The sequence below is a fragment of the Symsagittifera roscoffensis genome, chromosome 3 (assembly GCF_963678635.1).
Source record: "Symsagittifera roscoffensis chromosome 3, txSymRosc1.1, whole genome shotgun sequence".
NCBI lineage: Eukaryota > Metazoa > Xenacoelomorpha > Acoela > Convolutidae > Symsagittifera > Symsagittifera roscoffensis.
The window spans coordinates 26,237,663-26,265,026 of NC_087064.1; the positions used below are offsets into that span (position 1 = coordinate 26,237,663).

General features: G+C 34.2%; 1 protein-coding gene across 1 annotated transcript in view; it reads left to right on the plus strand.

Moving 5' to 3' along the window:
• Positions 1 to 81: 81 nt before the first annotated feature.
• LOC134841406 (inosine-5'-monophosphate dehydrogenase 1b-like) overlaps positions 82 to 27,364 on the plus strand; it is a 42,470-nt gene continuing 15,187 nt past the window's right edge. Inside the window, 6 exon segments of the mRNA XM_063857377.1 lie at positions 82 to 177; positions 445 to 519; positions 1,074 to 1,098; positions 1,101 to 1,282; positions 3,033 to 3,120; positions 3,658 to 3,857. Coding sequence (XP_063713447.1) covers positions 136 to 177; positions 445 to 519; positions 1,074 to 1,098; positions 1,101 to 1,282; positions 3,033 to 3,120; positions 3,658 to 3,857 — 612 coding nt within the window. The 5' untranslated portion in view covers positions 82 to 135.

Genomic DNA, 27,364 nt, shown 5'->3' on the forward strand with positions numbered 1-27,364 from the left:
GAGCACAAGCGAAGCTAAAAGCGTTCTTAAATGGATTGCATTTTAAGAGTGGTTAATCGTTTTGCGTGTTGACAGGACCTGAGTTCGCCTCTGACCAAGCAGATCACTCTACATTCTCCCTTCGTGTCATCTCCCATGGACACCGTCACAGAGTCAGACATGGCAATTGCTATGGCTGTGAGTAGAGTCAAAGCGTCAAGTCTATTTGATTCCACCCTGATAGACTCCCTTCTTTTTTCCGTTCTTTTTCCAGGGTTGAAGTTAGTCAGAATACTGGATTCAGGTTCGCTTGAAGTTTTAACTAAAAGGCAGTGGTTTGTTTTTGAACCCGAATGGGAGTGGATGTTTAATGTTGCATCAATTACATTGTGATTAGATAGTAATTCTGGACCTCACATTCTGTCATTTATTAGCAAAAAAAAACCTTTTCTAAATGTTTTATAGCTGACTGGCGGCGTGGGCATCATTCATCACAACTGCACCGCAGAATTCCAAGCCAATGAGATCCGAAAAGTCAAGGTAGAAATTGAGAGCAGTACTAGTGTTTTGGTAGGGAAAGGAATTAGACAATGAGGAGGTAATATAGCGATGAATTACAATGCTCAGCCTTTAGAAATTAAGGAAATCGGTTTCCAGAACTCAAATGATCACGTTAAATTACTAAGCAAATATGCTGAAAGAAGATTCTAAACCTTGTCAAACAGGATAAATTTAGTTATTATGCCGGAAAACTAATTAGTCTTAGCAAAGTGCAACATGGCAGGTATTCTCATCATAAAATATCAAATAATTGGTGGTATTTTACAATGTTACACCTTTGCTAATACTAATTAGTTTTCCTGCATATTAACTAAATTCTGTCCTGTTCGACTAGGTGAAGTATCTTCTTTCGGCATATTTGACTTAAGTTAAGTTAATTTGATCATTTGAGTCCTGGAATTCACATTCTGGAATTTTCCGGATTGAAAAAAAAATTTAATTCAAAAAGTAATTTCCTCAAATTTCCTGCAAGGTAAAATCTTGGTAATTTTAAATTTATGTCACAATTTCACTTAGGTGGCTCTTATTTTCAGAAGTTCGAGCAGGGTTTCATCACAGACCGATTGTGTTCAACCCACAGCAGACAGTGGGCGATGTGTTGGAGATCAGAAACAAACACGGCTTCTCTGGCATCCCCATCACTGACTCTGGCAAGATAGGGGGCAGGCTAATGGGTATTGTGACTGCCAGGGATATCGACTTCCTCAGAGGCAGGGAGAACCACAAAATACCCGTCTCTGATGTTAGTTATTTGGTCACTTTTGAAGTTCAGTTAGGCGGATGTACCATCAAGAATTTCAGTTCCTTGGCGAGAGAGTAGAAGGCGGGGGGGGGGGGGGGGGGGGGGGGGGGGCGGAGGGGGCAGAGGAAGAGAGAGTTCAGTCGGGTAGTGATAAATAGTAAAAACAACTGATAAATGTAAAAAAAAATTTGGAATTAGTTGTGAAAGGTGTTTTGGCTTATTGTTTCGAACCATTTGAAAAATGGGGTGGAACTTGTTTTTTTTTTTATTTACACTAAAGTGACCCTGAACAAAAACTACTGCACCACAATGGGCATAACGCTTTTAAATCAATTGTATTCGGGTGTTTTTTTTCACGCAAATTCGGTTGCCACAAATAATCATCCGAGAGAATTGAGTGATATAATCATTTTAAAGCCCTTACACAGGGTGGCCACGGTATCAGTGCAGTCAGTGCCAAATCAGTGCGAAACGTGAACAGTCAGTGCCAGCTAATGAATATCAGTGCCACCAGTTTTTTTCATTGCGCTTCTTTACTGAATCGTTCAAAATCAAAAATGTAAGCAGCTTACATAGTATAATTTTTTTTCAGATAGTATGAGCTGATCTGAGAAGAAGAATTGTTTGCGTAAAAAACGTGGGGCCAATGAGTTGGGCCAATAAAAAAAAACATTTTGGTCAAAAAACCAAAAAAGGCTATCTTTTCAAAAAAAATGTCAGTGTCTGGCATTTATTTTTCTTCAACCTGCGCCTTCTCAGACACTGTGTGCACCCTGTTATTGTCGTAATCCAAACCACTTTTAAAAAATTTCTCAGTGTTGAGAAAAACCAGTGTGAAATTTATGGTTTTTCGTCTAAATTCGGGCGAATGAAGCAAGCGAGCAGGCTTAAAATAGTTTATTTTAATGGCTTTAAAGCTCACATCAGCTGAATTTATAATATAAAAACTTAGTTTTTTTCGAGTAATTTTAGTTTTTTTGAGTATTTAGTATTTTGTACAAAAACAAAATTTGAAATTTGTTTTTTGATTTTGTTTTCCTACTTTGTTTTTTGATTTTGTTTTTCTGTCACTTTTCTACCTAAATTGTTTTTCAATTTGCTTATTTTACGATGACTGTCGAATATCTCTAGCTTTGCGTTCTGCTCCTTTTATCACACCACGCCGAAAAAGACGACACTAATTTGAAAAAAAGCTTGTTTGTTGTTTTTTTTTGGTTGTGTTATGGTCGGAACATTTTGTGCTACTTTTACAGTAATCGGCTGTCCTAGTAAGCAAAATGTGTCGGTCCGAAAAAATGTGAGATCTTATTTTACCAATCTAAATTTTACGACACATCCAGTTGGTGTAAGGGAAATATTTAGGACTAGAATAAACCTCAGGTCGGATGAATTAAAATTAAATTAAATTTAACATTTCTTCGGCAAGAATAGGTTCATTCATGAACTTAATTTAATGCTTAAACGTGAGGTAAGCACCGAAGCGGTCTTCCTAAAACTCATTTAATGAGAGACTGTCCTTTAAAAATTTACATTTTGATACGAAGTATGATTCAGAAAGAAGTACACCAGAAAAAGCAATTGTTATTCCCACATCTGCAAGGAACGAACCTGATGAGTTTTTAAAACTAATTCGAATAGAATAAACGACTCTTTAATCTGATTGAGTTTGACTGTTGAAGTTATGCTATGGTCTATTCAGGAATGGACTATAAATGACTTAATTTGGTCGATAGTTCTTTTTTGATTGCAGGTGATGACACCTCGAGAGGATTTGGTCACTGGAAATTGCGACATTAATTTAAACGATGCTAATGTGCTATTGCAGAAGAGCAAGAAAGGTAAAGATGAAACTACACAACTATTACTGTCCCGAGTAGTCATCGGACAATAATACTGGCGTGTATCCTGGGGCGGATTTAGGGGGCGTCCCCGCCCCTTAGGGATTCGACCCCCTGCTTACCCTAAGGGTCCCTCTTTGAACTATTTTGAGATACCTATTTCTGGCTGATGGACCCTAAATTTTTCGAAAGGCGCCTTTGGCGCCAAAATATTCTAATTTTGAGGGGGGAGCGCGCGCCAAAAAAAAGCGATTTTCATTCATCGAATTTCACAAAAAATCAAAGGTGGGACTGGAAAAGACACAATTTTAGCCAAAACAGGGTCTTTTTATTGCTATGGAAGAGCTCGGAAAATCAATTTGGTCGACCCACAAAAAGGTCGAAAATCAGCACCCATCGAGAAAATCCTGGATCCGCCCCTGCATGTATCTATTAAACAGTCTCTTTTAAATCAAAACTTTCGGCTGGTGAAACAAAACAGCGTGCTGACTTGATGAAAAAGTTACTTTTTAATCACCAATAGTTGGTTTGTTTTAGGAAAATTGCCGATCATAAATGCGAATGATGAGTTAGTGGCTCTTATTGCGCGTACTGATTTGAAGAAGAACCGTGAGTTTCCACAGGCCTCCAAAGATCACCAGAAACAATTATTATGCGGGGCTGCTATTGGATCCAGAGAAGACGATAGGGCCAGGTTGGAGATGCTACTTCAGGCTGGATGTGACGTCATTGTCATTGTAATTTTATTTGAAATATTTCATTCAAAATTTAGACAATTTAATGCACGTATATGGTTCGAACATTATTATGGAAGCAACTGCAAAACAACCCTAGAAGCAGCCAATTACGTTTTTGCCTTTGTATCTTGAATTGTTCTAGAAATTGAGAAAGCTTCAAGGGTATCTGCTTTTTTGAAATTCAAAAGTTGAGGTTTTTTTCACAAAACATTTTAGTATTTTTTAAGAGTAATAAACGTATTGAAGACTCTTATATACGTCTTGCTGGTTTTTTTGTTTTAATTTTTTTCAGGAAAAAGTCTTAAAATATTGATGCACTTAGGTATAATACACTTTTTGAGTTCAATTGAAATTCATCTGCTGAAAGTGACGTAAATAGCACTCTCCAAAAACGAACGTGGAAATGGCGAGTCGAAAAAACGTGAAACATTTCGAGTTTCGAAAGTGGAATTTAATCATCAGATTTCCTAGCGAAATAAAAGTTCAACCTTTTGATCCAGTTTTCTCAATTTGGGTTAATGTTATCAAAAAACGCCAATCATAAATTGTTCCAGAAAATCGAAGAGCTTAAAGGGCATCTATTTTTTTCTTTGAAATTTGAAAGTTGAGATTTTTTCAACAAAGTCAGTGTTTTCTTATGTTTACTTGCGTTCATTACTCTTTTCCAATCTTCGATAGGCTATATTCTTTTCTTGCGTTCATTGAATTTTTGCAACTGTCTGTTGGCTATGTATAGATTAGCCAGGTAAGGAGCGTAGTGTATAAGTATTTTTCTACTTTTTTGAAACCTATCACGCAAATAAAAATTTTCAATTGATGGAACGTTTACTATATAATCACTTCTGTAGCATTGGAAAATTCTTAGCATCTGTTCTCATATTTCTTTGTGGCGTGTGTTTGCTGATCTGTAAGCGTCCGTGGCTGAGAGGGAGGGGTGAGACTGCAAATCTCGAGGTTGCATTTTGGAATCCAATAGATAGCCAACGTTTTACTAATTCAAGGCTTTTAGATGAAGACGTTGGTATTAGTTTTTGGTTTTTCTGTTTTGGCTTTGTGCATTGGTGTTTGTGCTAGCTGTTGATTTTTTAAAATTTTTTCTCACTCTGGTTTAGACGACAGTGTAGTGACTTATACACGGTAACATGGATAGATTGTAATCAGCCAATTTATTTCAATGCATCATTCGGCTATACTGATTCAAAGGTTTCAGGTTGAGATTTTCTCGATGGTTCATTTATACCCAGTTTCTATAACAATGAAATTCAAAAATATATGCAGCCACCCAGTGTTATTATCCTTTTCAGTATTAAAATTTGTGCCGCTTGATGTTTTCGCATCGTTCTTTCATTTGCTGTCTGGGTTACTAGTTTGAGCCAGACGATTTTTTAGTGGTGTTTCCGATGTAGCAAGGATAAATGATTACAATTTCTTCCGACCTTGAACATATTGAAGCCTTGGATCTATCCCAGGGGCTGAAAAATTGTTAGTTTTTTTTTAGTTCCAAGTTAAATTTTTTAAAGAGTAATGAGCCTTGTGAAGTTTTTCAATAGGTCTTTTGATTTTTTGAGCCTAGTGAAGACTTCTATATAGGTCTTTTAATTTTTTAGGAAAAATTCTCAAAATGCTAATAGCTAAAGATGTGCATTCAAACGTATTAATGCATTCAGGCTGCTTAAACTGGTCAATTTTTGGTCACTTATTTTTTCTAGGTCACTTTTTGTTGAAACTGTTGTGTATATCAAGGGAATCCTAACAATTTTCGAGAGTTTTTCCAGATAAGATCATGGGACTAAAAATGATATAGGATTTTCTCGTGGGGGGGGCGGATTTTCAAAAAAATCGAAAATTTTGACGACCTTTTTTTTAGGGAGGATCTAGGATTTTCTCGAGAGGGGGGCGGATTTTAAAAAAAAATCTCGAAAATTTTTACGACCTTTCTTAAAGCAGAGACTCTAAAAATGGTAGGTCACTTTTTTCTCTGACCGATTTGAGCAGCTTGAATGCATTCATGAATGCACTTAGGTATGTATGCACTTTATGAGTGCAATTGAAATTCATCTCTTGAAAGGTACGTAAGCAGCACTCTTCAAATACGAACTTGGAAATCGCTTCATAAAACGTGAACAATTGCTACTTTCTAAAATGGAATTTACTTTTTAAAAGATTTTCAGCGGAATAAAACTTAACTATTTATCCAGTTTTCTCAAATTGGATCAATTTTATTTAAAAAAAAGCGCCAATCGTATATTAAATTAAAAGAGCTCAAAGGTCATTTTTTTTCTCTGAACTTCGAAAATTGAGATGTTTTAACAAAATCAGTCTTTTTTTGTTTACTTGGGTTCATTACTCTTTTCCAGCTGCCAGTTGGCTATCTTTTCAATTTGCTTATTTTCCTCCTGCCTTAGAGTCAATGAAGCAATATTCCATTGAAATAACTTTTTTTGATAAGTTGTTTTTGCTCCTTGATTTTTAGTTGGACTTTCCCGATAGTTTGTGCAACGCTTTGCAAGCTTATTTCTCAATTGATCAATCATCAAAAACTTTGATTATATGTTGTGCCATTCAGTTGTCATGAGTTGCTGTTAATAGTTTTTTTAAAGCTCTTGTTTTCGTGTCCTGTTTTGGTTGCATTGCTTTTCAATTAATTTGAGTCCGAGTGATCCTTTTTCATTCCTGTTTTGATTTGATTGCTGTCAAATAAATTCGAGCCCGACGGCAATTAGGTAATGATTCAGCGTAGCTTTGATTAATTATTAAAGTTTCTTCTGATTTTGATTATATGGAGTTTTTGGCTCTGTTTCTATGGCTGCAAATTGTCTAGATACTTGCGCACAAAAGCTATTGAAACTTGAGTGCTTTTTAATCTTATAACATTCGTTTAACAATGCATTTCTAAGTAAAGTTCCAGATCTGGCTTTTGGGTCTGATGAAACCCCAATTGGACGACAGATAGGTGATGATCCAGTGTAGCACTGATTAATGTTTCTTTTTTCTTCTGAATTTGTTTTGTGGAAGTTTTGGCTCTGATTCAATGACTGCAAATTGTCTTGATCTTTGCGCGCTAATTCAATTGAAGCTTGAAAGCTTTGAAAAGGCTTAAGAATAGTTAGCACATCATTGATTTTTTTTTGTTTCTGGCTTGTTTTTTTTTGCTCCTTTTTGTACTTTTTCTGGCTTTTGATTTTTTTTGGTTTGCTTCTCTAGTTTTTGTTTCAAACTGATGAAGCCCCATGGTTGGTTTCTATTCATTGATAATACATGTTTTTCTTTCCTTCTCTAAAAGTTTTCGTTTGTTACCGCGTTATCCCTTGTTTTGCTTCAAATGGCTGGCAATTTGCTTACTTGCACAATGTAGCAATGATGAATGAATGTAAATATTATTGCTTGGGTTCGCCTAATTTTAATGGCTTTATATATTTGTGTGTCACTGTTATTATTTGACGAAGAATCAAGCTGCTAAATTCAAATCATCTCTATTAAAAAATTATAGTTCATAGTATCGTTGAATTCTTGAAAGCTTTTAGCTAAATTATCATTTAATTATAATCAGTTGTTATAAGTTTTTTTGGTCTTTTTTTTCTCGGTTCTTGTTTTTAATAGCTTCCGTTCATAGCGTAGCACTGATTTTTTTTATTTTGATTATATGGAAGCTTTGGTTAGGTTCCAATGGCTACAAAGTTTTGTGCCCAAAAGCAATTGAAGCTTGAAAGCTTTTAAATCACGTAACTTTTGTTAGCGATGCCGTGCTTCTAAGAATTCTAGGTCTGGTTGTCGTTTTTTTTATTCGGGTCTGATGAAACCTCAATTGTGTTAAAATTCATTAAGTACACTTTTAAACACTTTGTTTTATCAAATTTTTTTTATTTCGCTTCAGCGTTATCTCTGATCCTGCTTCAGATAAAAATTTGCTGATTGGCACAATATAGCAAGGTTGAATAGAAGCAAAGTTTTGTACTTTGGCTGTTGTGTTTCCTTATTCTTATGGCTTCTTTTTTCTGTGTGTTTTTCCTGCCTTTTTCGGTTAAGCTCAAAATTTGATTAACTTTTTTTCATTACGTAGCGTATTTGAGTGCGTGAAGTTTTGTTTTAAGTGGTGCCTTCAAGTTTTTATCAGTTTTTTTCTCAGTTTTTATATTCGTTTATGTTTTGCATTAAGAGTGCAGTGGTCTGAGAAAAATACCCAAAATTAGTTTTGTTAGTCAAAGATGCAATAGTCTTTCAATTATTATTCAAATCAGATGGGTTCTCTGCGGATCAATCAATCTGAAACTCTGGATGTTGTTCAGAGTTCAGCTATCTGGGTGACATGATTTTCTGTGAAAGTGATGCAACAAGCATCATCAGTCAGAATGGCAGCTTTCTGGACCAAAAGGCGGAACATTGCGCCCCTGCTGTTGTATAGAGATTTACTTGATTACCAGGTGTTATATCTAAGGAGCTTGTCGCCTGCCAGGTGTGATGTACCGCTCCGAAGTCTGGGCACAGACCGAGGTGACATCCAATTTTCTGAGTGCTGATATAAAAGCTCTGTATAAAATTTAAGAAGTTGCTTATTAAAACAGAGTTACCGCCGAGCCAGTAAATAAATTGACAGATCTTTTTGATCTGGACAAGCTTCAAGCGCAGGAACGACTGCGTTGGTTTGGTTTTGTTGACCGAAGAGAAAATGACCATGAACCAGCGAAAAGGCCGGCAGGAAGACCTAAAAACGCTGGATTGACTGTTTTAAACGAGACCTGAATACTTAAAGCTTCAAACCCATAAACTCTCCTGATCCGATGGCATGGAAAAACGTGTAACCTTCCTTTAACTAGCTCGACTGCTATTCAGAATGCCCTCATCTGAATGCTGAAGTTTGTAAGCTATCCAGATGTACATGTGCTCACACACTTTCCGACTGTACAACACCGCCACAATGGGGAAATGGGCATTAAACGCATAATTACTTAGTAGTTTTGGCATTTCTTTTGATTTGCTTGCTTTTAAATTATTTTAAGTCCGACAAAATTTTTTGTAAGAGATCCAGTGTAGCACTGTTAAATGATTTCAGTTTCATCTTATTTTGAAAAATTTGAAGCCTTGGTTTGTTCTAATTGCTGTAAAGTGTCTGGATTTTTACACGCTAAGCCATTTGAAATTTTTTCGTAAACAAGGATTTATTTTTTTGTTCCATTTGGGACCTATTTTTTATTGGTTCCTTGCTGCTTTTTTAATGCGGGTCTGAGGAAACTTTATCTCTCGGTTTGTTACAGATGGAGTTTGCTGATTAACCAATTGCAACAATGATGAGTGAATACAAGTATCATCATTTGGATGACTTGTCGCTTTATTGTAATGACTTCATGTTTGTTTACTCCTTCCGTTTTAAAACTGTAGATTTACTTTGTGCGATTTACTTATAATCAGTTTTTATTTTTTATCGGTGGTAAATTTCGGTTCTCGTTTTGATTTGATTGCTTTTCAAAATAATTTGAGTTGGATGACAATAAGTTGATGATCCAGTGTAGCACTAATTAGTGATACAATTTTTTCCCTGATTTTGAAAATGCAAGTTTTGGCCTTGTTTCAATGGCTGTAAAGTGTACAGATGTTTGAGCACTGAGCCATTTAAAGCTTCAGATGCTTCAAATCCTTCAAAAACTGTAAACAATGATTTGTTTTATTAAATCTTGCTGTGGCTCTTCCAGCTTGCTTATTTGCTAATGCGGGTTTGATCAAAAAATATCTCATTTTTTGTTACAGATTGAATTTGCTGATTGACAAAGTGTAAGAATGATGAATGAATAGAAATATTATCATTTGGATGACATGTCGCCCTATTGTAATGACTCATGCTAATTTGCTCTAACTATTTTTAATCGTAAATTTAGTTTGTGCGGCTTACTTAGTATCAGTTTTTATTCTGTTTATCAGTGGTAATTTTCGGATCCTGTGTTGATTTGCTTGCTTTAAATTAGTTTGAGTCCGCAACAACATTTTGTGATGATAAAGTGTAGCTCTGATTAATAAATACTTTTTCTTCCTGATTTTGGTTACATGGAAGGTTTGGCTTTGTTCCAATGGCTGGAAAGCGTCCAAATGTTTGAGCACTAAGCCATTTGAAGCTTCAGTGCTTTCAAAACCCATAAAATTTGTAAATAGTTCATTCTTTTTTTAATGCGGGTCTAAAAAGTTATCTCATTTTTTGTTACAGATAGGATTTGCTGATTGACTAAATGTAACAATGATGAATGAATACAAATACTCTCACTTGATTGACATGCCGCCCTTTTGTAATTAGTTCATGTTTCTGTTTTCTTCTGCTTTTAGTCAGTGTAGAGTCTGATGATATTTTGACACTGTTTTTGGTAGTTTTTTTTTCATGTTTTATAGCATAGTGGGATGCTTTAAGTTTTTAGTTTGAATTGTGCGATTAACTTATCATCAGTTGTTGTTATGAATTTTATCAGTGGTTTTTTGTTCCTGTTTTGATTTGCTTGCTTCCAATTAAGTTCAGGCCGCAACACCATTGTGTGAGGATCCAGTGTAACACTGTTTAAAGGCTACGTTTTCTTTCTGATTTTGATTGAATGGAAGTGACGGCTCTGTTCCAATGGTTGCAAAGTGTCCAGATCTTTGCGCACTACGCCATTTGAAGCTTCAGAGCTTTCAAAACCCATAAAATGTGTAAGAAATGGTTGTTCTTTTTTTCTGAAACCTAGTTGTGGCCTTTGTTTCTGGCTTGCTACTTTGCTAATGTGGTTCTGATACAAAATCTAAGAGATCTCGTTTTTGTTAGGGATAGAATTTGCGACAAAATGGTACTATGATGAATGAATACAAGTAATATCATTTGCATGACATGTCACTCTATTGTAATGGCTTCGTGTTTCTGTGTTCTTCCTGCATTTTCTTCAGTGTAGAGTCAAGCCTATGTGTTTTCACACAGTTTTTGATGAAGTTTGTTGATGTTTCATAGCATAGATGAATGCTGAAAAATTTAAGTTGTGCCATTTACTTATTGTCAGTTGTTGTTATTGTTTGTTTCCGTGATCCTTTTCGGTTCCTGTTTTGATTTGCTTGCTTTTCAAACTAATTTGAGTCCTCGACAATTATGTGATGATCCAGTGTAGCACTGATGAATGATTACGTTTTTTCTTCTGATTTCGTTTATATAGAAGTTTCGGCTTTGCTCCAATAGCTGCAAAGTGTCAAGATGCTTGCGCACTCAGCCATTTGAAGCTTCAGAGTTTTCAGACCACATACAATTTGTAAACAATGATTTGTTTTTTTTATTCTTGCTGTTGCTCTTCTGTTTCTAGTTTGATTCTTTGCTAATGCGGGTTTGATCAAAAGTTTTCTCATTTTTTGTTACAGATGGATTTTGCTGATTGACAAAATGTAAGAATGATGAATGAATACAAATATTATATTTTGGATGACATGTCGCCCTATTGTAATGACTTCATGTTTGATTGCTCTAACTGTTTTCAATCAGTGTAAATTTAGTTTGTGCGGCTTACTTATTATCATTTGTTATTCTTTTTATCAGTATTGATTTTCGGTTCATGTTTTGATTTGCTTGCTTTCAAACTAATTTGAGCCCGCTACAGCATTGTGTGATGATCCTGTGTAGCACTGATTAATGATTACATTTTCTTCTCAATTTTGATTACATGGAAGTTTTGACTTTGTTCCAATGGCTGGAAAGCGTCCAGATGTTTGAGAACTATGCCATTTGAAGCTTCAGTGCTTTCAAAACCCATAAAAGTTGTAAGAAATTATTTGTTTTTTTTCTTACATCTAGTTCTGGCCTTTTTTTCTAGCTTGCTTCTTTGCCAATGTTGGTCTGATCAAGAAATATGAGAGATCTCATTTTGTTATTGACGGAATTTGCTGATTGACAAAATGTTACTATGATGAATGATTACAAATAATATCCTTTGCATTCAGTGTAGAGTTAGATGATGTTTTCATACAGTTTTGATACAGTTTTTTTTGTATTTCATAGCATAATTGGTTGCGTTAAGTTTTTAGTTTCAATTGTGCGATTTACTTATATTCAGTTGTTGTTATTAATTTTATTAGTTGTCTTTTTTGTTCCTTTTTTTAATTTGCTTGCTTCCCATTAATTTGAGGCCGCAAGAACATTGTGATGATCCAGTGTAGCACTGATTAATGGCTACATTTTCTTCCTGATTCTGATTTTATGGTAATGTCGGCTCTGTTACAATAGCTGCAAATCTTCCAGATGTTTACGCACTAGGCCATTTGGAGCTTTAGAGCTTTTAAAACTCATAAAAATTGTAAGAAGTGGTTTGTTTCGTTTTTCCTAAACCTAGTTGTGGCCTTTGTTTCTTGCTTGCTTTTTTGATAATGCGGGTCTGATCAAAAAATTTGAGAGATCTCATTTTGTTATTGACGGAATTTGCTGATTGACAAAATGTTACTATGATGAATGATTACAAATAATATCCTTTGCATTCAGTGTAGAGTTAGATGATGTTTTCATACAGTTTTGATACAGTTTTTTTTGTATTTCATAGCATAATTGGTTGCGTTAAGTTTTTAGTTTCAATTGTGCGATTTACTTATATTCAGTTGTTGTTATTAATTTTATTAGTTGTCTTTTTTGTTCCTTTTTTTAATTTGCTTGCTTCCCATTAATTTGAGGCCGCAAGAACATTGTGATGATCCAGTGTAGCACTGATTAATGGCTACATTTTCTTCCTGATTCTGATTTTATGGTAATGTCGGCTCTGTTACAATAGCTGCAAATCTTCCAGATGTTTACGCACTAGGCCATTTGGAGCTTTAGAGCTTTTAAAACTCATAAAAATTGTAAGAAGTGGTTTGTTTCGTTTTTCCTAAACCTAGTTGTGGCCTTTGTTTCTTGCTTGCTTTTTTGATAATGCGGGTCTGATCAAAAAATTTGAGAGATCTCATTTTTGTTATAAACGAAATTTGCTGATTGACGAAATGTTACTATGATGTATGAATACAAATAATATCTTTTACATGACATGTCGCTCTATTGTAATGCCTTCATGTTTCTGTGTTCTTCTGATTTTATTCAGTGTAGAGTCAGATGCTTTTTTCATACATTTTTTGATAGTTTTTTTTGTGTTTCATTTATGCGATTTACTTATAATCATTTGTTGTTATCATTTTTATCAGTGTCCTTTTTTGTTTCTGTTTTGATTTGCTTGCTTCCCATTAATTTGAGGCCGCAAGAACATTTTGATGATCCAGTGTAGCACTGATTAATGGCTACCTTTTCTTCATGATTTTGATTATATGGAAGTGTCGGCTCTGTTCAGTGGCTGCTAAGCGTCGAAATTATTGTGCACTACGCCATTTGAAGCTTCAGAGGTATCAAAACCCATAAAAATTATTTAAAAATTGATTTGTTTTTTTTCTTAAACCTTGTGGCTTTTGTTTCTAACTTGCTTCTTTGCTAATGCGGGTCTGATCAAATATCTAAGAGATCTCATTTACTGTTACAGATGGAGTTTGCTGATTGACAAAATGTTACTATGATGAATGAATACAAATCTTATCGTTTGGATGACATGTCGCCCTATTGTAATGGCTTCATGTTTCTATTGGCTTCATGTTTATTGTAATGGCTTCTGCTTTTATTCAGTGTAGAGTCAGATGATGTTTTCATATTTTTTTGATACAGTTTTTTTGTATTTTATAGCATAGTTGGTTGCTTAAGTTTTGAGTTTCAATTATGCGATTTACTTATAATTAGTTGTTGTTATTAATTTTATCAGTGGTCTTTTTTGTTCCTGTTTTGATTTGCTTGCTTCCCATTAATTTGAGGCCGCAATAGCATTGTGTGATGATCCAGTATAGCACTGATTAATGATTACTTTTTGGTCCTGATTTTGATTATATGGAAGTGTCGGCTCTTTTCAGTGGCTGCTAAGTGTGCGAATGTTTATGCACTACGCCATTTGAAGCTTCATAGTTATCAAAACCCATAAAAATTATATAAAAAAGTTTTCGTTTTTTTTTCTTAATTTTTGTGGCTTTTATTTCTAACTTGCTTCTTTGCTTATGCGGGTCTGATCAAATATCTAAGAGAACTCATTTACTGTTGCAGATGGAATTTGCTGATTGACAATTTGTTACTATGATGACTGAATACAAATAATATCATTCGCATGACCTGTCGCCTCATTGTAATGGCTGCATGATTCTGTGTTCTTCCTGCTTTTTTTTCAGTGTAGAGTCAAGCCGATGTTTTCACACTCTTTTTGATGAAATTTGTTGGTGTTTCATAGCATAGATGAATTCGTGAAAAATTTTAAGTTGTGCGATTTACTTATTGTCAGTTGTTGTTATTGTTTGCTTCAGTGATCCTTTTAACTTCATGTTTTGATTTGCTTGCTTTCAAACTAATTTGAGTCCTCGACAATTATGTGATGATCCAGTGTAGCTTTGATGAATGATTACATTTTTTTTTCTGATTTTGTTTATATGGAAGTTTCGGCTTGGTTTTCATAGCTGCAAAGTGTCAAGATGCTTGCGCACTAAGCCATTTGGAGCTTCAGAGTTTTCAAACCACATAAAAATTGTAAACAATGATTTGTTTTTTCTTAAATCTTGCTGCGGCTCTTTTGTTTCTAGCTTGCTTCTTTGCTTAAATGTAAACAATGATTTGTTTTTCCCTAGATTTTGCTGCGGCTCTTTTGTTTCCACCTTGCTTCTTTGCTAATTGGGGTTTGATCAGAAGTTATCTCTTTTTTTTGTTTCCGATGGAATTTGCTGATAGACAAAATCTTAAAATAATGAGTGAATACAAACATTATTCTTTGGATGAAATGTTGTCCTATTGTAAGGGCTTCATGTTGGTTTGCTCTTGCTGTTGTTAATCAATGAAAATTTACTTTGTGCGGCTTTTTTTATCAGTTGTTTTCATTTTTTAATGGTAATTTTCAGTTCATGTTTTGATTTGGTTGCTTTTGAGTCCGACGACAAGTAGGTGATGATTCAGTGTAACACTGATTAATGATTACATTTTCTACCTGATTTTGATTATATGGAAGTTTTGGCTTTATTCCAATGGCTGCAAAGTGTCCAGATGTTTGAGCACTCAGCCATTTGAAGCCTCAGAGCTTTCAAAACCCATAAAATTTGCAAACAATGATTTGTTTTTTCTTAAATCTTGCTGTGGCTCTTTTGTTTCTAGCTTGCTTCTTTGCTTTTGCGGGTTTGATCAAAATTTTTATCATTTTTTGTTACAGATAGCATTGTCTGATTGACAAAGTGTAACAATGATGATTGAACACAAATGTTATCATTTGGTTGACTTTCCGCCCTAGTGTAATTATTTCATGTTTGTGTTTTTCTGCTTTAAGTCAGTGTAGAGTCTGATGATATTTTGACACTGTTTGTGATACAGTTTTTTTAAAATTTTTATAGCATAGTTGGATGCTGCAAGTTTTTAGTTTGAATTGTACTTATCGTCAGTTGTTGGTATGAATCTTATTTGTTCTTTTTTTGTTCCTGTTTTGATTTGCTTGTTTTCAAATTAGTTTTAGGCTGCAACAGCATTGTGTGCTGGTCCAGTGCAGCACTGATTAATGATTACTTTTTCGTCCTGATTTTGATTATATGGAAGTGTCGGCTCTCTTCAGTGGCTACTAAGTGTCCAAATTATTGTGCACTACGCCATTTGAAGCTTCAGAGGTATCAAAACTCATAGAAATTATTTAAAAATTGTTTTTTTTCTTAAACCTTGTGACTTTTGTTTCTAACTTGCTTCTTTGCTAATGCGGGTCTGATCAAATATCTAAGAGATCTCATTTACTGTTACAGATGGAATTTGCTGATTGACAAAATGTAAATACGATGAATGAATACAAATATTGTCGTTTGGATGACATGTCGCCCTATAGTAATGGCCTCATGTTTCTGTGTTCTTCTGCTTTTATTCAGTGTAGAGTCAAGCCGATGTTTTCACACTGTTTTTGATCAAATTTGTTGGTGTTTCATAGCATAGATTAATTCTTGAAAAAGTTCAAGTTGTGCGATTTACTTATTGTCAGTTGTTGTTATTCTTTGTTTCAGTGATCCTTTTCGGTTCCTGTTTTGATTTGCTTGCTTTTCAAACTAATTTGAGTCCTCGACATTTATGTGATGATCCAGTGTAGCACTGATGAATGATTACGTTTTTTTTCTGATTTAGGTTATATGAAAGTTTCGGCTTTGTTCCAATGGCTGCAAGGTGTCCAGATGTTTGCTCACTTCGCCATTTGAAGCTTCAGATCTTTCAAAACCCATAAATTTCGTAAGAAATGGTTGTTTTGTTTTTCTGAAACCTAGTTGTGGCCTTTGTTTCTTGCTTGTTCTTGCTAATGTGGGATCTTGTTTTTGTTAGGGATAGAATTTGCTGATTGACAAAATGGTACTATGATAAATGAATACAAGTAATAGCATTTGCGTGACATGTCGCCCTATTGTAATGGCTTCAGGTTTCTGTGTTATTCCTGCTTTTTCTTCAGTGTAGAGTCAAGCCGACGTTTTCATACTGTTTTTGATGAAGTTTGTTGATGATTCCTAGCATAAATGAATGCTTGAACACGTTTTAGTTGCGCGATTTACTTTTTGTCTATTGTTGTTTTTATTTATTTCAGTGATCATTTTAGGTTCATGTTTTGATTTGCTTGTTTTCAAACTAATTTGAGTCCTCGACAGTTATGTGATGATCCAGTGTAGCACTGATCAATGATTACATTTCTTTTTCTGATTTTGATTATATGGAAGTTTTGGCTGTATTCCAATGGCTGCAAAGCGTTCAGATGTTTGAGCACTCAGCCATTTGAAGCCCCTGAGCTTTCAAAACCCATAAAATTTGCAGACAGTGATTTGTTTTTTCTTAAATCTTGCTGCGGCTCTTTTGTTTCTAGCTTGCTTCTTTGCTATTGCGGGTTTGATCAAAACTTATATCATTTTTTGTTACAGATAGCATTTACTGATTGACAAAGTGTAACAATGATGATTGAACACAAATATTATATCTTGGTTGACATGCCGCCCTAGTGTAATTTTTTCATGTTTGTGTTTTTCTGCTTTAGTCAGTGTAGAGTCTGATGATATCTTGACACTGTTTTTGATAGTTTTTTTAAATTTTCTATAGCTTAGTTGGATGCTTTAAGTTCTTAGTTTGAATTGTACGATTTACTTATCGTCAGTTGTCGCTCTGATTTTTATCAGTGGTCTTTTTTTATCGTGTTTTGATTTGCTTGTTTTCAAATTATTTTTAGGATGCAATAGCATTGTGTGATGATCCAGTATAGCACTGATTAATGATTACTTTTTGGTCCTGATTTTGATTATATGGAAGTGTCGGCTCTTTTCAGTGGCTGCTAAGTGTGCGAATGTTTATGCACTACGCCATTTGAAGCTTCATAGTTATCAAAACCCATAAAAATTATATAAAAAAGTTTTCGTTTTTTTTTCTTAATTTTTGTGGCTTTTGTTTCTAACTTGCTTCTTTGCTAATGCGGGTCTGATCCAATATCTAAGAGATCTCATTTACTTTTACAGATGGAATTTGCTGGTTGACAAAATTTAACTATGATGAATGAATACAATTATTGTCGTTTGGATGACATGTCGCCCTATTGTAATGGACTCATGTTTCTGTGTTTTTCTGCTTTTAGTCAGTGTAGAGTCTGATGATATTTTGACACTGCTTTTGATACAGTTTTTTATTTTCTATAGCATAGTTGGATGCTTTAAGTTTTTAGTTTGAATTGTACGATTTACTTATCGTCAATTGTCGTTATGATTTTTATCAGTGGTCTTTTTTTGTTCGTGTTTTGATTTGCTTGTTTTCAAATTATTTTTAGGATGCAACAGCATTGTGTGATGATCCAGTGTAGCACTGATTAATGATAACTTTTTCGTCCTGATTTTGATTATGTTGAAGTTTCGGCTCTTTTCAGTGGCTGCTAAGCGTCCAAATTATTGTGCACTACGCCATTTGAAGCTTCAGAGGTATCAAAACCCATAAAAATTATTTAAAAATTGATTTGTTTTTTTTTTAAACCTTGTGGCTTTTGTTTCTAACATGCTTCTTTGCTAATGCGGGTCTGATCCATTATCTAAGAGATCTCATTTACTTTTACAGATGGAATTTGCTTGTTGACAAAATTTAACTATGATGAATGAATACAATTATTGTCGTTTGGATGACATGTCGCCCAATTGTAATGGACTCATGTTTCTGTGTTCTTCTGCTTTTATTCAGTGTAGAGTCAAGCTGATGTTTTCACACTGTTTTTGCTGAAATTTGTTGGTGTTTCATAGCATAGATGAATGCTTGGAAAAGTTTTAGTTGTGCGATTTACTTATTGTCAGTTGTTATTTTTGTTTGTTTCAGTGATCCTTTTCGGTTCCTGTTTTGATTTGCTTTCTTTTCAAACTAATTTGAGTCCTCGACAATTATGTGATGATCCAGTGAAGCACTGATGAATGATTACGTTTGTTTTCTGATTTCGTTTATATGGAAGTTCCGGCTTTGTTCCAATGGCTGCAAAGTGTCCAGATGTTTGCGCACTATGCCATTTGAAGCTTCAGGTCTTTCAAAACCCATAAAATTGATAAGAAATGGTTGTTTTGTTTTTCTGAAACCTACTTGTGGCCTTTGTTTTTTGCTTGCTCTTTTGCTAATGTGGGTCTGATAAAAAATCTAAGACATCTCGTTTTTGTTAGGGATAGAATTTCCTGATTGACATAATGGTACTATGATGAATGAATACAAGTAATATCATTTGTATGACATGTCGCCCTATTGTAATGGCTTCATGTTCCTGCTTTTTCTTCAGTGTATAGTCAAGCCGATGTTTTCACACTGTTTTTGATGAAGTTTGTTGATGCTTCCTAGCATAAATGAATACTTGAAGACGTTTTAGTTGTGCGATTTACTTATTGTCTATTGTTGTTTTTAGTTATTTCAGTGATCCTTTTAAGTTCATGTTTTGATTTGCTTGCTTTCAAACTTATGTGAGTCCTCGACAATTATGTGATGATCCAGTGTAGCACTGATGAATGATTACATTTTTTTTCTGATTTTGTTTATATGGAAGTTCCGGCTTTGTTCCAATGGCTGCAAAGTGTCAAGATGCTTGCGCACTAAGCCATTTGAAACCACATAAAAAACCACATAAAAATTGTAAACAATGATTTGTTTTTTCTTAAATCTTGCTGTGGCTCTTTTGTTTCTAGTTTGCTCCTGCTAATGCGGGTTTGATCAAAAGTTATCTCATTTTTTTGTTACAGATGGATTTTGCTGATTGACAAAATGTAAAAACGATGAATGAAAACAAGTATTATCATTTGGATGACATGTCAGCCTATTGTAATGACTTCATGTTTGGTTGCTCTAACTGTTTTCAATCAGTGTAAATTTAGTTTGTGCGGCTTACACATTATCAATTGTTATTCTTTTTATCAGTATTGATTTTCGGTTTAAGTTTTGATTTGCTTGCTTTCAAATTAATTTGAGCCCGCAACAGCATTGTGTGATGATCCTGTGTAGCACTGATTAATGATTACTTTTTGGTCATGATTTTGATTATATGGAAGTGTCGGCTCTGTTCAGTGGCTGCTACGTCTGCGAATGTTTATGCACTATGCCATTTGAAGCTTCAGAGTTATCAAAACCCATAAAAATTATTTAAAAAAGGATTCGTTTTTTTTCTTAAGCCTTGTGCTTTTTATTTCTAACTTGCTTCTTTGCTAATGCGGGTCTGATCAAATATCTAAGAGATCTCATTTACTGTTACAGATGGAATTTGTTGATCGAGAAATTGTTACTATGATGACTGAATACAAATAATATCAGTCGCATGACCTGTCGCCTCATTGTAATGGGTTCATAATTCTGTGTTCTACCTGGTTTTTTCAGTGTAGAGTCAAAACGATGTTTTCACACTGTTTTTGATGAAGTTTGTTGGTGTTTTATAGCATAGTTGGATGCTTTAAAAAGTTTAAGTTGTGCGGTTTACTTATTGTCAGTTGTTGTTTTTTTTCAGTGATCCTTTCCTGTTCCGTTTTGATTTGCCTGCTTTTTAACTAACTTGATTCCTCGACAATTATGTGATGAATCAGTGTAGCACTGATGAATGATTACTTTTTTTTCTGTATTTGTTCATATGGAAGTTTTGACTTTGTTCCAATTGCTGCAAAGTCTCAAGATGCTTGCGGACTAAGCCATTTGAAGCTTCAGAGTTTTCAAAAACACATAAATTGTAATCATTGATTTGTTTTTCCTTAAATCCTGATGTGGCTCTTTTGTTTCCAGCTTGCTTCTTTGCTAAAATGTAAACAATGATTTGTTTTTCCTTAGACTTTGCTTTGGCTCTTCTGTTTCCACCTTGCTTCTTTGCTAATGCAGGTTTGATCGAAAGAAGTCTCATTTTTTGTTACAGATGGAATTTGCTGATTGAAAAAATCTTTAAATAATGAGTGAATGCCAGCATTATCCTTTGGATGAAATGTTGTCCTATTGTAAGGGCTTCATGTTTGTTTGCGCTTGCTGTTTTTAATCAATGTAAATTTACTTTGTGCGGCTTTTTTCATCAGTTGTTTTCATTTTTATCAATGGTAATTTTCGGTACATGTTTTGATTTGGTTGCTTTTGAGTCCGACGACAAGTAGGTGATGATTCAGTGTAGCAATGATTAGTGATTACATTTTCTACCTGAGTTTAATTATATTGAATTTTTGGCTTTATTCCAATGGCTGCAAAGCGTCCAGATGTTTGAGCACTCAGCCAATTGAAGCCTCAGAGCTTTCAAAACCCATAAAATTTGCAAACAATGATTTATTTTTTCTAAAATCTTGCTGCGGCACTTTTGTTTCTAGCTTGCTTCTTTGCTATTGCGGGTTTGATCAAAACTTATATCATTTTTTGTTACAGACAGCATTTGCTGATTGACAAAATGTAACAATGATGAATGAATACAATTATTATCACTTGGTTGACAATGCCGTCCTAGCGTAATTATTTCATGTTGGTCTTTCTGCTTTTAGTCAGTGTACATATTTTGACACTGTTTTTGATAGTTTTTTTATGTTTTATAGCATAGTTGGATGCTTTAAGTTTTTAGTTTGAATTGTACGATTTACTTATCGTCAGTTGTTATGAATATTATCAGTGGTCTTTTTTGTTCCTGTTTTGATTTGCTTGTTTTCAATTTATTTTTTAGGCCGCAACAGCATTGTGTGATGATCCAGTGTAGCACTGATTAATTATTACGTTTTCGTCCTGATTTTGATTATATGGAAGTGTCGGCTCTGTTCAGTGGCTGCTAAGTGTCCACATTATTGTGCACTACGCCATTTGAAGCTTCAGAGGTATCAAAACCCATAAAAATTAGTTAAAAATTGAGTTTTTTTAACCTTGTGGCTTTTATTTCTAACTTGCTTCTTTTCTAATGCGGGTCTGATCAAATATCTAAGAGATCCATTTACTGTTACAGATAGAATTTGCTGATTGACAAAATGTAACTATGATGAATGAATACAAATGTTGTCGTTTGGATGACATGTCGCCCTATTGTAATGGCCTCATGTTATGTTTCTGTGTTCTTCTCGTTTTATTCAGTGTAGAGTCAAGCCGATGTTTTCACATTGTCTTTGATGAAATTTGTTCGTGTTCCATAGCATAGATGAATGCTTGAAAAAGTTTATAAATTGTGCGATTTACTTATTGTCAGTTGTTGTTATTTTTTATTTCAGTGATTCTTTCCGGTTCCGTTTTGATTTGCCTGCTTTTTAACTAATTTGATTCCTCGACAATTATGTGATGATCCAGTGTAGCACTGATGAATGATTACATTTTTTCTGATTTTGTTTATATGGAAGTTGGGGCTTTGTTTTCATAGCTGCAAATGTCAAGATGCTTGCGCACTAAGCCATTTGATGCTTCAGAGTTTTCAAAACTCGTGAAAATTGTAAACAGTGATTTGTTCTTCCTTAAGTCGTGTTGTGGCTCTTTTGTTTCCAGCTTGTTTCTTTGCTAATGCGGGTTTGATTAAAAATTATCTCATTTTTTTGTTACAGATGGAATTGGTTTATTGACAAAATCTAAGAATAATGAATGAATACAAACATTGTTCTTTCGATAACATGTTGCCCTATATTAAGGGCTTCATGTGTTTGCTCTTACTGTTTTTCACCAGTGTAAACTTACTTTATGTGGCTTTTTTTTTAATCAGTTGTTATTTTTTTTATCAATGGTGTTTTTCGGTTCGTGTTTTGACTTGATTGCTTTTGAGTCCGATAACAATTAGGTGATGATCCAGTGTAGCACTGATTAATGATTAAATTTTCTCCCTGATTTTGTTTATATGGAATCTTTGGCTTTTTGAAAAGACTGCAAAGAGTCCAGATGTTTGAGCACTAAGCCATTTGAAGCTTCAGAGCTTTCAAAACCAATGAAAATTGTAAACAATGATTTGTTTTTTCTTAAATCTTGCTGCGGCTCTTTTGTTTCTAGCTTGCTTCTTTGCTTAAATGTAAACAATGATTTGTTTTTCCTTAGACTTTGCTTTGGCTCTTTTGTTTCCACCTTGCTTCTTTGCTAATGCAGGTTTGATCGAAAGAAATCTCTTTTTGTGTTACAGATGGAATTTGCTGATTGAAAAAATCTTTAAATAATGAGTGAATGCCAGCATTATCCTTTGGATGAAATGTTGTCCTATTGTAAGGGCTTCATGTTTGTTTGCGCTTGCTGTTTTTAATCAATGTAAATTTACTTTGTGCGGCTTTTTTCATCAGTTGTTTTCATTTTTATCAATGGTAATTTTCGGTACATGTTTTGATTTGGTTGCTTTTGAGTCCGACGACAAGTAGGTGATGATTCAGTGTAGCAATGATTAGTGATTACATTTTCTACCTGAGTTTAATTATATTGAATTTTTGGCTTTATTCCAATGGCTGCAAAGCGTCCAGATGTTTGAGCACTCAGCCAATTGAAGCCTCAGAGCTTTCAAAACCCATAAAATTTGCAAACAATGATTTATTTTTTCTAAAATCTTGCTGCGGCACTTTTGTTTCTAGCTTGCTTCTTTGCTATTGCGGGTTTGATCAAAACTTATATCATTTTTTGTTACAGACAGCATTTGCTGATTGACAAAATGTAACAATGATGAATGAATACAATTATTATCACTTGGTTGACAATGCCGTCCTAGCGTAATTATTTCATGTTGGTCTTTCTGCTTTTAGTCAGTGTACATATTTTGACACTGTTTTTGATAGTTTTTTTATGTTTTATAGCATAGTTGGATGCTTTAAGTTTTTAGTTTGAATTGTACGATTTACTTATCGTCAGTTGTTATGAATATTATCAGTGGTCTTTTTTGTTCCTGTTTTGATTTGCTTGTTTTCAATTTATTTTTTAGGCCGCAACAGCATTGTGTGATGATCCAGTGTAGCACTGATTAATTATTACGTTTTCGTCCTGATTTTGATTATATGGAAGTGTCGGCTCTGTTCAGTGGCTGCTAAGTGTCCACATTATTGTGCACTACGCCATTTGAAGCTTCAGAGGTATCAAAACCCATAAAAATTAGTTAAAAATTGAGTTTTTTTAACCTTGTGGCTTTTATTTCTAACTTGCTTCTTTTCTAATGCGGGTCTGATCAAATATCTAAGAGATCCATTTACTGTTACAGATAGAATTTGCTGATTGACAAAATGTAACTATGATGAATGAATACAAATGTTGTCGTTTGGATGACATGTCGCCCTATTGTAATGGCCTCATGTTATGTTTCTGTGTTCTTCTCGTTTTATTCAGTGTAGAGTCAAGCCGATGTTTTCACATTGTCTTTGATGAAATTTGTTTGTGTTCCATAGCATAGATGAATGCTTGAAAAAGTTTATAAATTGTGCGATTTACTTATTGTCAGTTGTTGTTATTTTTTATTTCAGTGATTCTTTCCGGTTCCGTTTTGATTTGCCTGCTTTTTAACTAATTTGATTCCTCGACAATTATGTGATGATCCAGTGTAGCACTGATGAATGATTACATTTTTTCTGATTTTGTTTATATGGAAGTTGCGGCTTTGTTTTCATAGCTGCAAATGTCAAGATGCTTGCGCACTAAGCCATTTGATGCTTCAGAGTTTTCAAAACTCGTGAAAATTGTAAACAGTGATTTGTTCTTCCTTAAGTCGTGTTGTGGCTCTTTTGTTTCCAGCTTGTTTCTTTGCTAATGCGGGTTTGATTAAAAATGATCTCATTTTTTGTTACAGATGGAATTTGTTCATTGACAAAATCTAAGAATAATGAATGAATACAAACATTTTTCTTTCGATGACATATTGCCCTATATTATGGGCTTCATGTTTGTTTGTTCATACTGTTTTAAATCAGTGTAAACCTACTTTATGTGGCTTATTTTTAATCAGTTATTATTTTTATCAGTTGGTATTTTTCGGCTCGTGTTTTGACTTGATTGCTTTTGAGTCCGATAACAATTAGGTGATGATCCAGTGTAGCACTGATTAATGATTAAATTTTCTCACTGATTTTGTTTATATGGAATCTTTGGCTTTTTTTAAAAGACTGCATAGAGTCCAGATGATTGAGTACTAAGCCATTTGAAGCTTCAGAGCTTTCAAAACCCATAAAAATTGTAAACAATGGTTTTTTACTTAAATCATGCTGTGGCTCTTGTTTCTAGCTTGCTTCTTTGCTATTGCGGGTTTGATCAAAAGATATCTCATTTTTTGTTACAGATAGCATTTCCTGGTTGACAACATGTAACAATGTTGAATGAATACAAATATTGTCACTTGATTGACATGCCGCCCTTTTGTAATTAATTCATGTTTCTGTGTTCTTCTGCTTTTAGTCAGTGTAGAGTCTGATGTTATTTTGACACTGTTTTTGATACAGTTTTTCTGTTTTATACCGTAGTTGGATGCTTCAAATTTTTAGTTTGAATTGCACGATTTAATTAGTGTCTGTTGTTTATATTAATATTATCAGTCAGTGGTCTTTTTTGTTTCTGTTTTGATTTGCTTGTTTTCAAATTATTTTTAGGCAGCAACAGCATGGTGTGATGATCCAGTGTAGCACTGATTAATGATTAAATTTTCTCACTGATTTTGTTTATATGGAATCTTTGGCTTTTTTTAAAAGACTGCATAGAGTCCAGATGATTGAGTACTAAGCCATTTGAAGCTTCAGAGCTTTCAAAACCCATAAAAATTGTAAACAATGGTTTTTTACTTAAATCATGCTGTGGCTCTTGTTTCTAGCTTGCTTCTTTGCTATTGCGGGTTTGATCAAAAGATATCTCATTTTTTGTTACAGATAGCATTTCCTGGTTGACAACATGTAACAATGTTGAATGAATACAAATATTGTCACTTGATTGACATGCCGCCCTTTTGTAATTAATTCATGTTTCTGTGTTCTTCTGCTTTTAGTCAGTGTAGAGTCTGATGTTATTTTGACACTGTTTTTGATACAGTTTTTCTGTTTTATACCGTAGTTGGATGCTTCAAATTTTTAGTTTGAATTGCACGATTTAATTAGTGTCTGTTGTTTATATTAATATTATCAGTCAGTGGTCTTTTTTGTTTCTGTTTTGATTTGCTTGTTTTCAAATTATTTTTAGGCAGCAACAGCATGGTGTGATGATCCAGTGTAGCACTGATTAATGATTACTTTTTCTTCCTGATTTTGATTATATGGAAATGTGGGCTCTGTTTTAATGGCTGCCAAGTGTACAATTGTTTGTGCACTACGCCTTTTAAAGCTTCAGAGGTACCAAAACCCATAAAAATTATTTTAAAAAAAGATTATTTTTTTCTTAAGCTCTGTGGCTTTTGTTTTTAGCTTGCTTCTTTGCTAATGCGGGTCTTTTCAAAAATTCTGAGAGATCTCATGTACTGTTACAGATGGATTTTGCTGATCGAAAAAATTTAACTAGCATGAATGAATACAAATATTATCATTTGGATGACATGCCTTCTAATGTAATGGCCTCATGTTTCTGTGTTCTTCTGGTTTTTTTCAGTGTAGAGTCAAGCCGATGTTTTCACACTGTCTTTGATGAAATTTGTTGGTGTTCCATAGCATAGATGAATGCTTGAAAAAGTTTATAAATTGTGCGATTTACTTATTGTCAGTTGTTGTTATTTTTTTTATTTCAGTGATTCTTTCCGGTTCCGTTTTGATTTGCCTGCTTTTTAACTAATTTGATTCCTCGACAATTATGTGATGATCCAGTGTAGCACTGATGAATGATTACATTTTTTCTGATTTTGTTTATATGGAAGTTGCGGCTTTGTTTTCATAGCTGCAAATGTCAAGATGCTTGCGCACTAAGCCATTTGATGCTTCAGAGTTTTCAAAACTCGTGAAAATTGTAAACAGTGATTTGTTCTTCCTTAAGTCGTGTTGTGGCTCTTTTGTTTCCAGCTTGTTTTTTTGGTAATGCGGGTTTGATTAAAAATGATCTCATTTTTTGTTACAGATGGAATTTGTTCATTGACAAAATCTAAGAATAATGAATGAATACAAACATTTTTCTTTCGATGACATATTGCCCTATATTATGGGCTTCATGTTTGTTTGTTCATACTGTTTTAAATCAGTGTAAACTTACTTTATATGGCTTTTTTTAATCAGTTATTTTTTTATCAATGGTATTTTTCGGTTCGTGTTTTGACTTGATTGCTTTTGAGTCCGATAACAATTAGGTGATGATCCAGTGTAGCACTGATTAATGATTAAATTTTCTCCCTGATTTTGTTTATATGGAATCTTTGGCTTTTTGAAAAGACTGCAAAGAGTCCAGATGTTTGAGCACTAAGCCATTTGAAGCTTCAGAGCTTTCAAAACCAATGAAAATTGTAAACAATGATTTGTTTTTTCTTAAATCTCGCTGCGGCTCTTTTGTTTCTAGCTTGCTTCTTTGCTTAAATGTAAACAATGATTTGTTTTTCCCCAGATTTTGCTGCGGCTCTTTTGTTTCCACCTTGCTTCTTTGCTAATGCGGGTTTGATCGAAAGTAATCTCATTTTTTGTTACAGATGGAATTTGCTGATTGACAAAATCTTAAAATAATGAGTGAATGCCAGCATTATCCTTTGGATGAAATGTTGTCCTGTTGTAAGGGCTTCATGTTTGTTTGCTCTTGCTGTTTTTAATCAATGTAAATTTACTTTTTGCGGCTTTTTTATCAGTTGTTTTCATTTTTATCAATGGTAATTTTCGGTACATGTTTTGATTTGGTTGCTTTTGAGTCCGAAGACAAGTAGGTGATGATTCAGTGTAGCACTGATTAATGATTACGTTTTCTACCTGATTTTAATTATATGGAATTTTTGGCTTTATTCCAATGGCTGCAAAGCGTCCAGATGTTTGCTGTTACAGATGGGTTCTGCTGATTGAAAAGTTTAACTAGAATGAATGGATACAAATATTGTCATTTGGATGATATGTCTTCTATTGTAATGGCTTCAGGTTTTTGTGGTCTTCCTGCT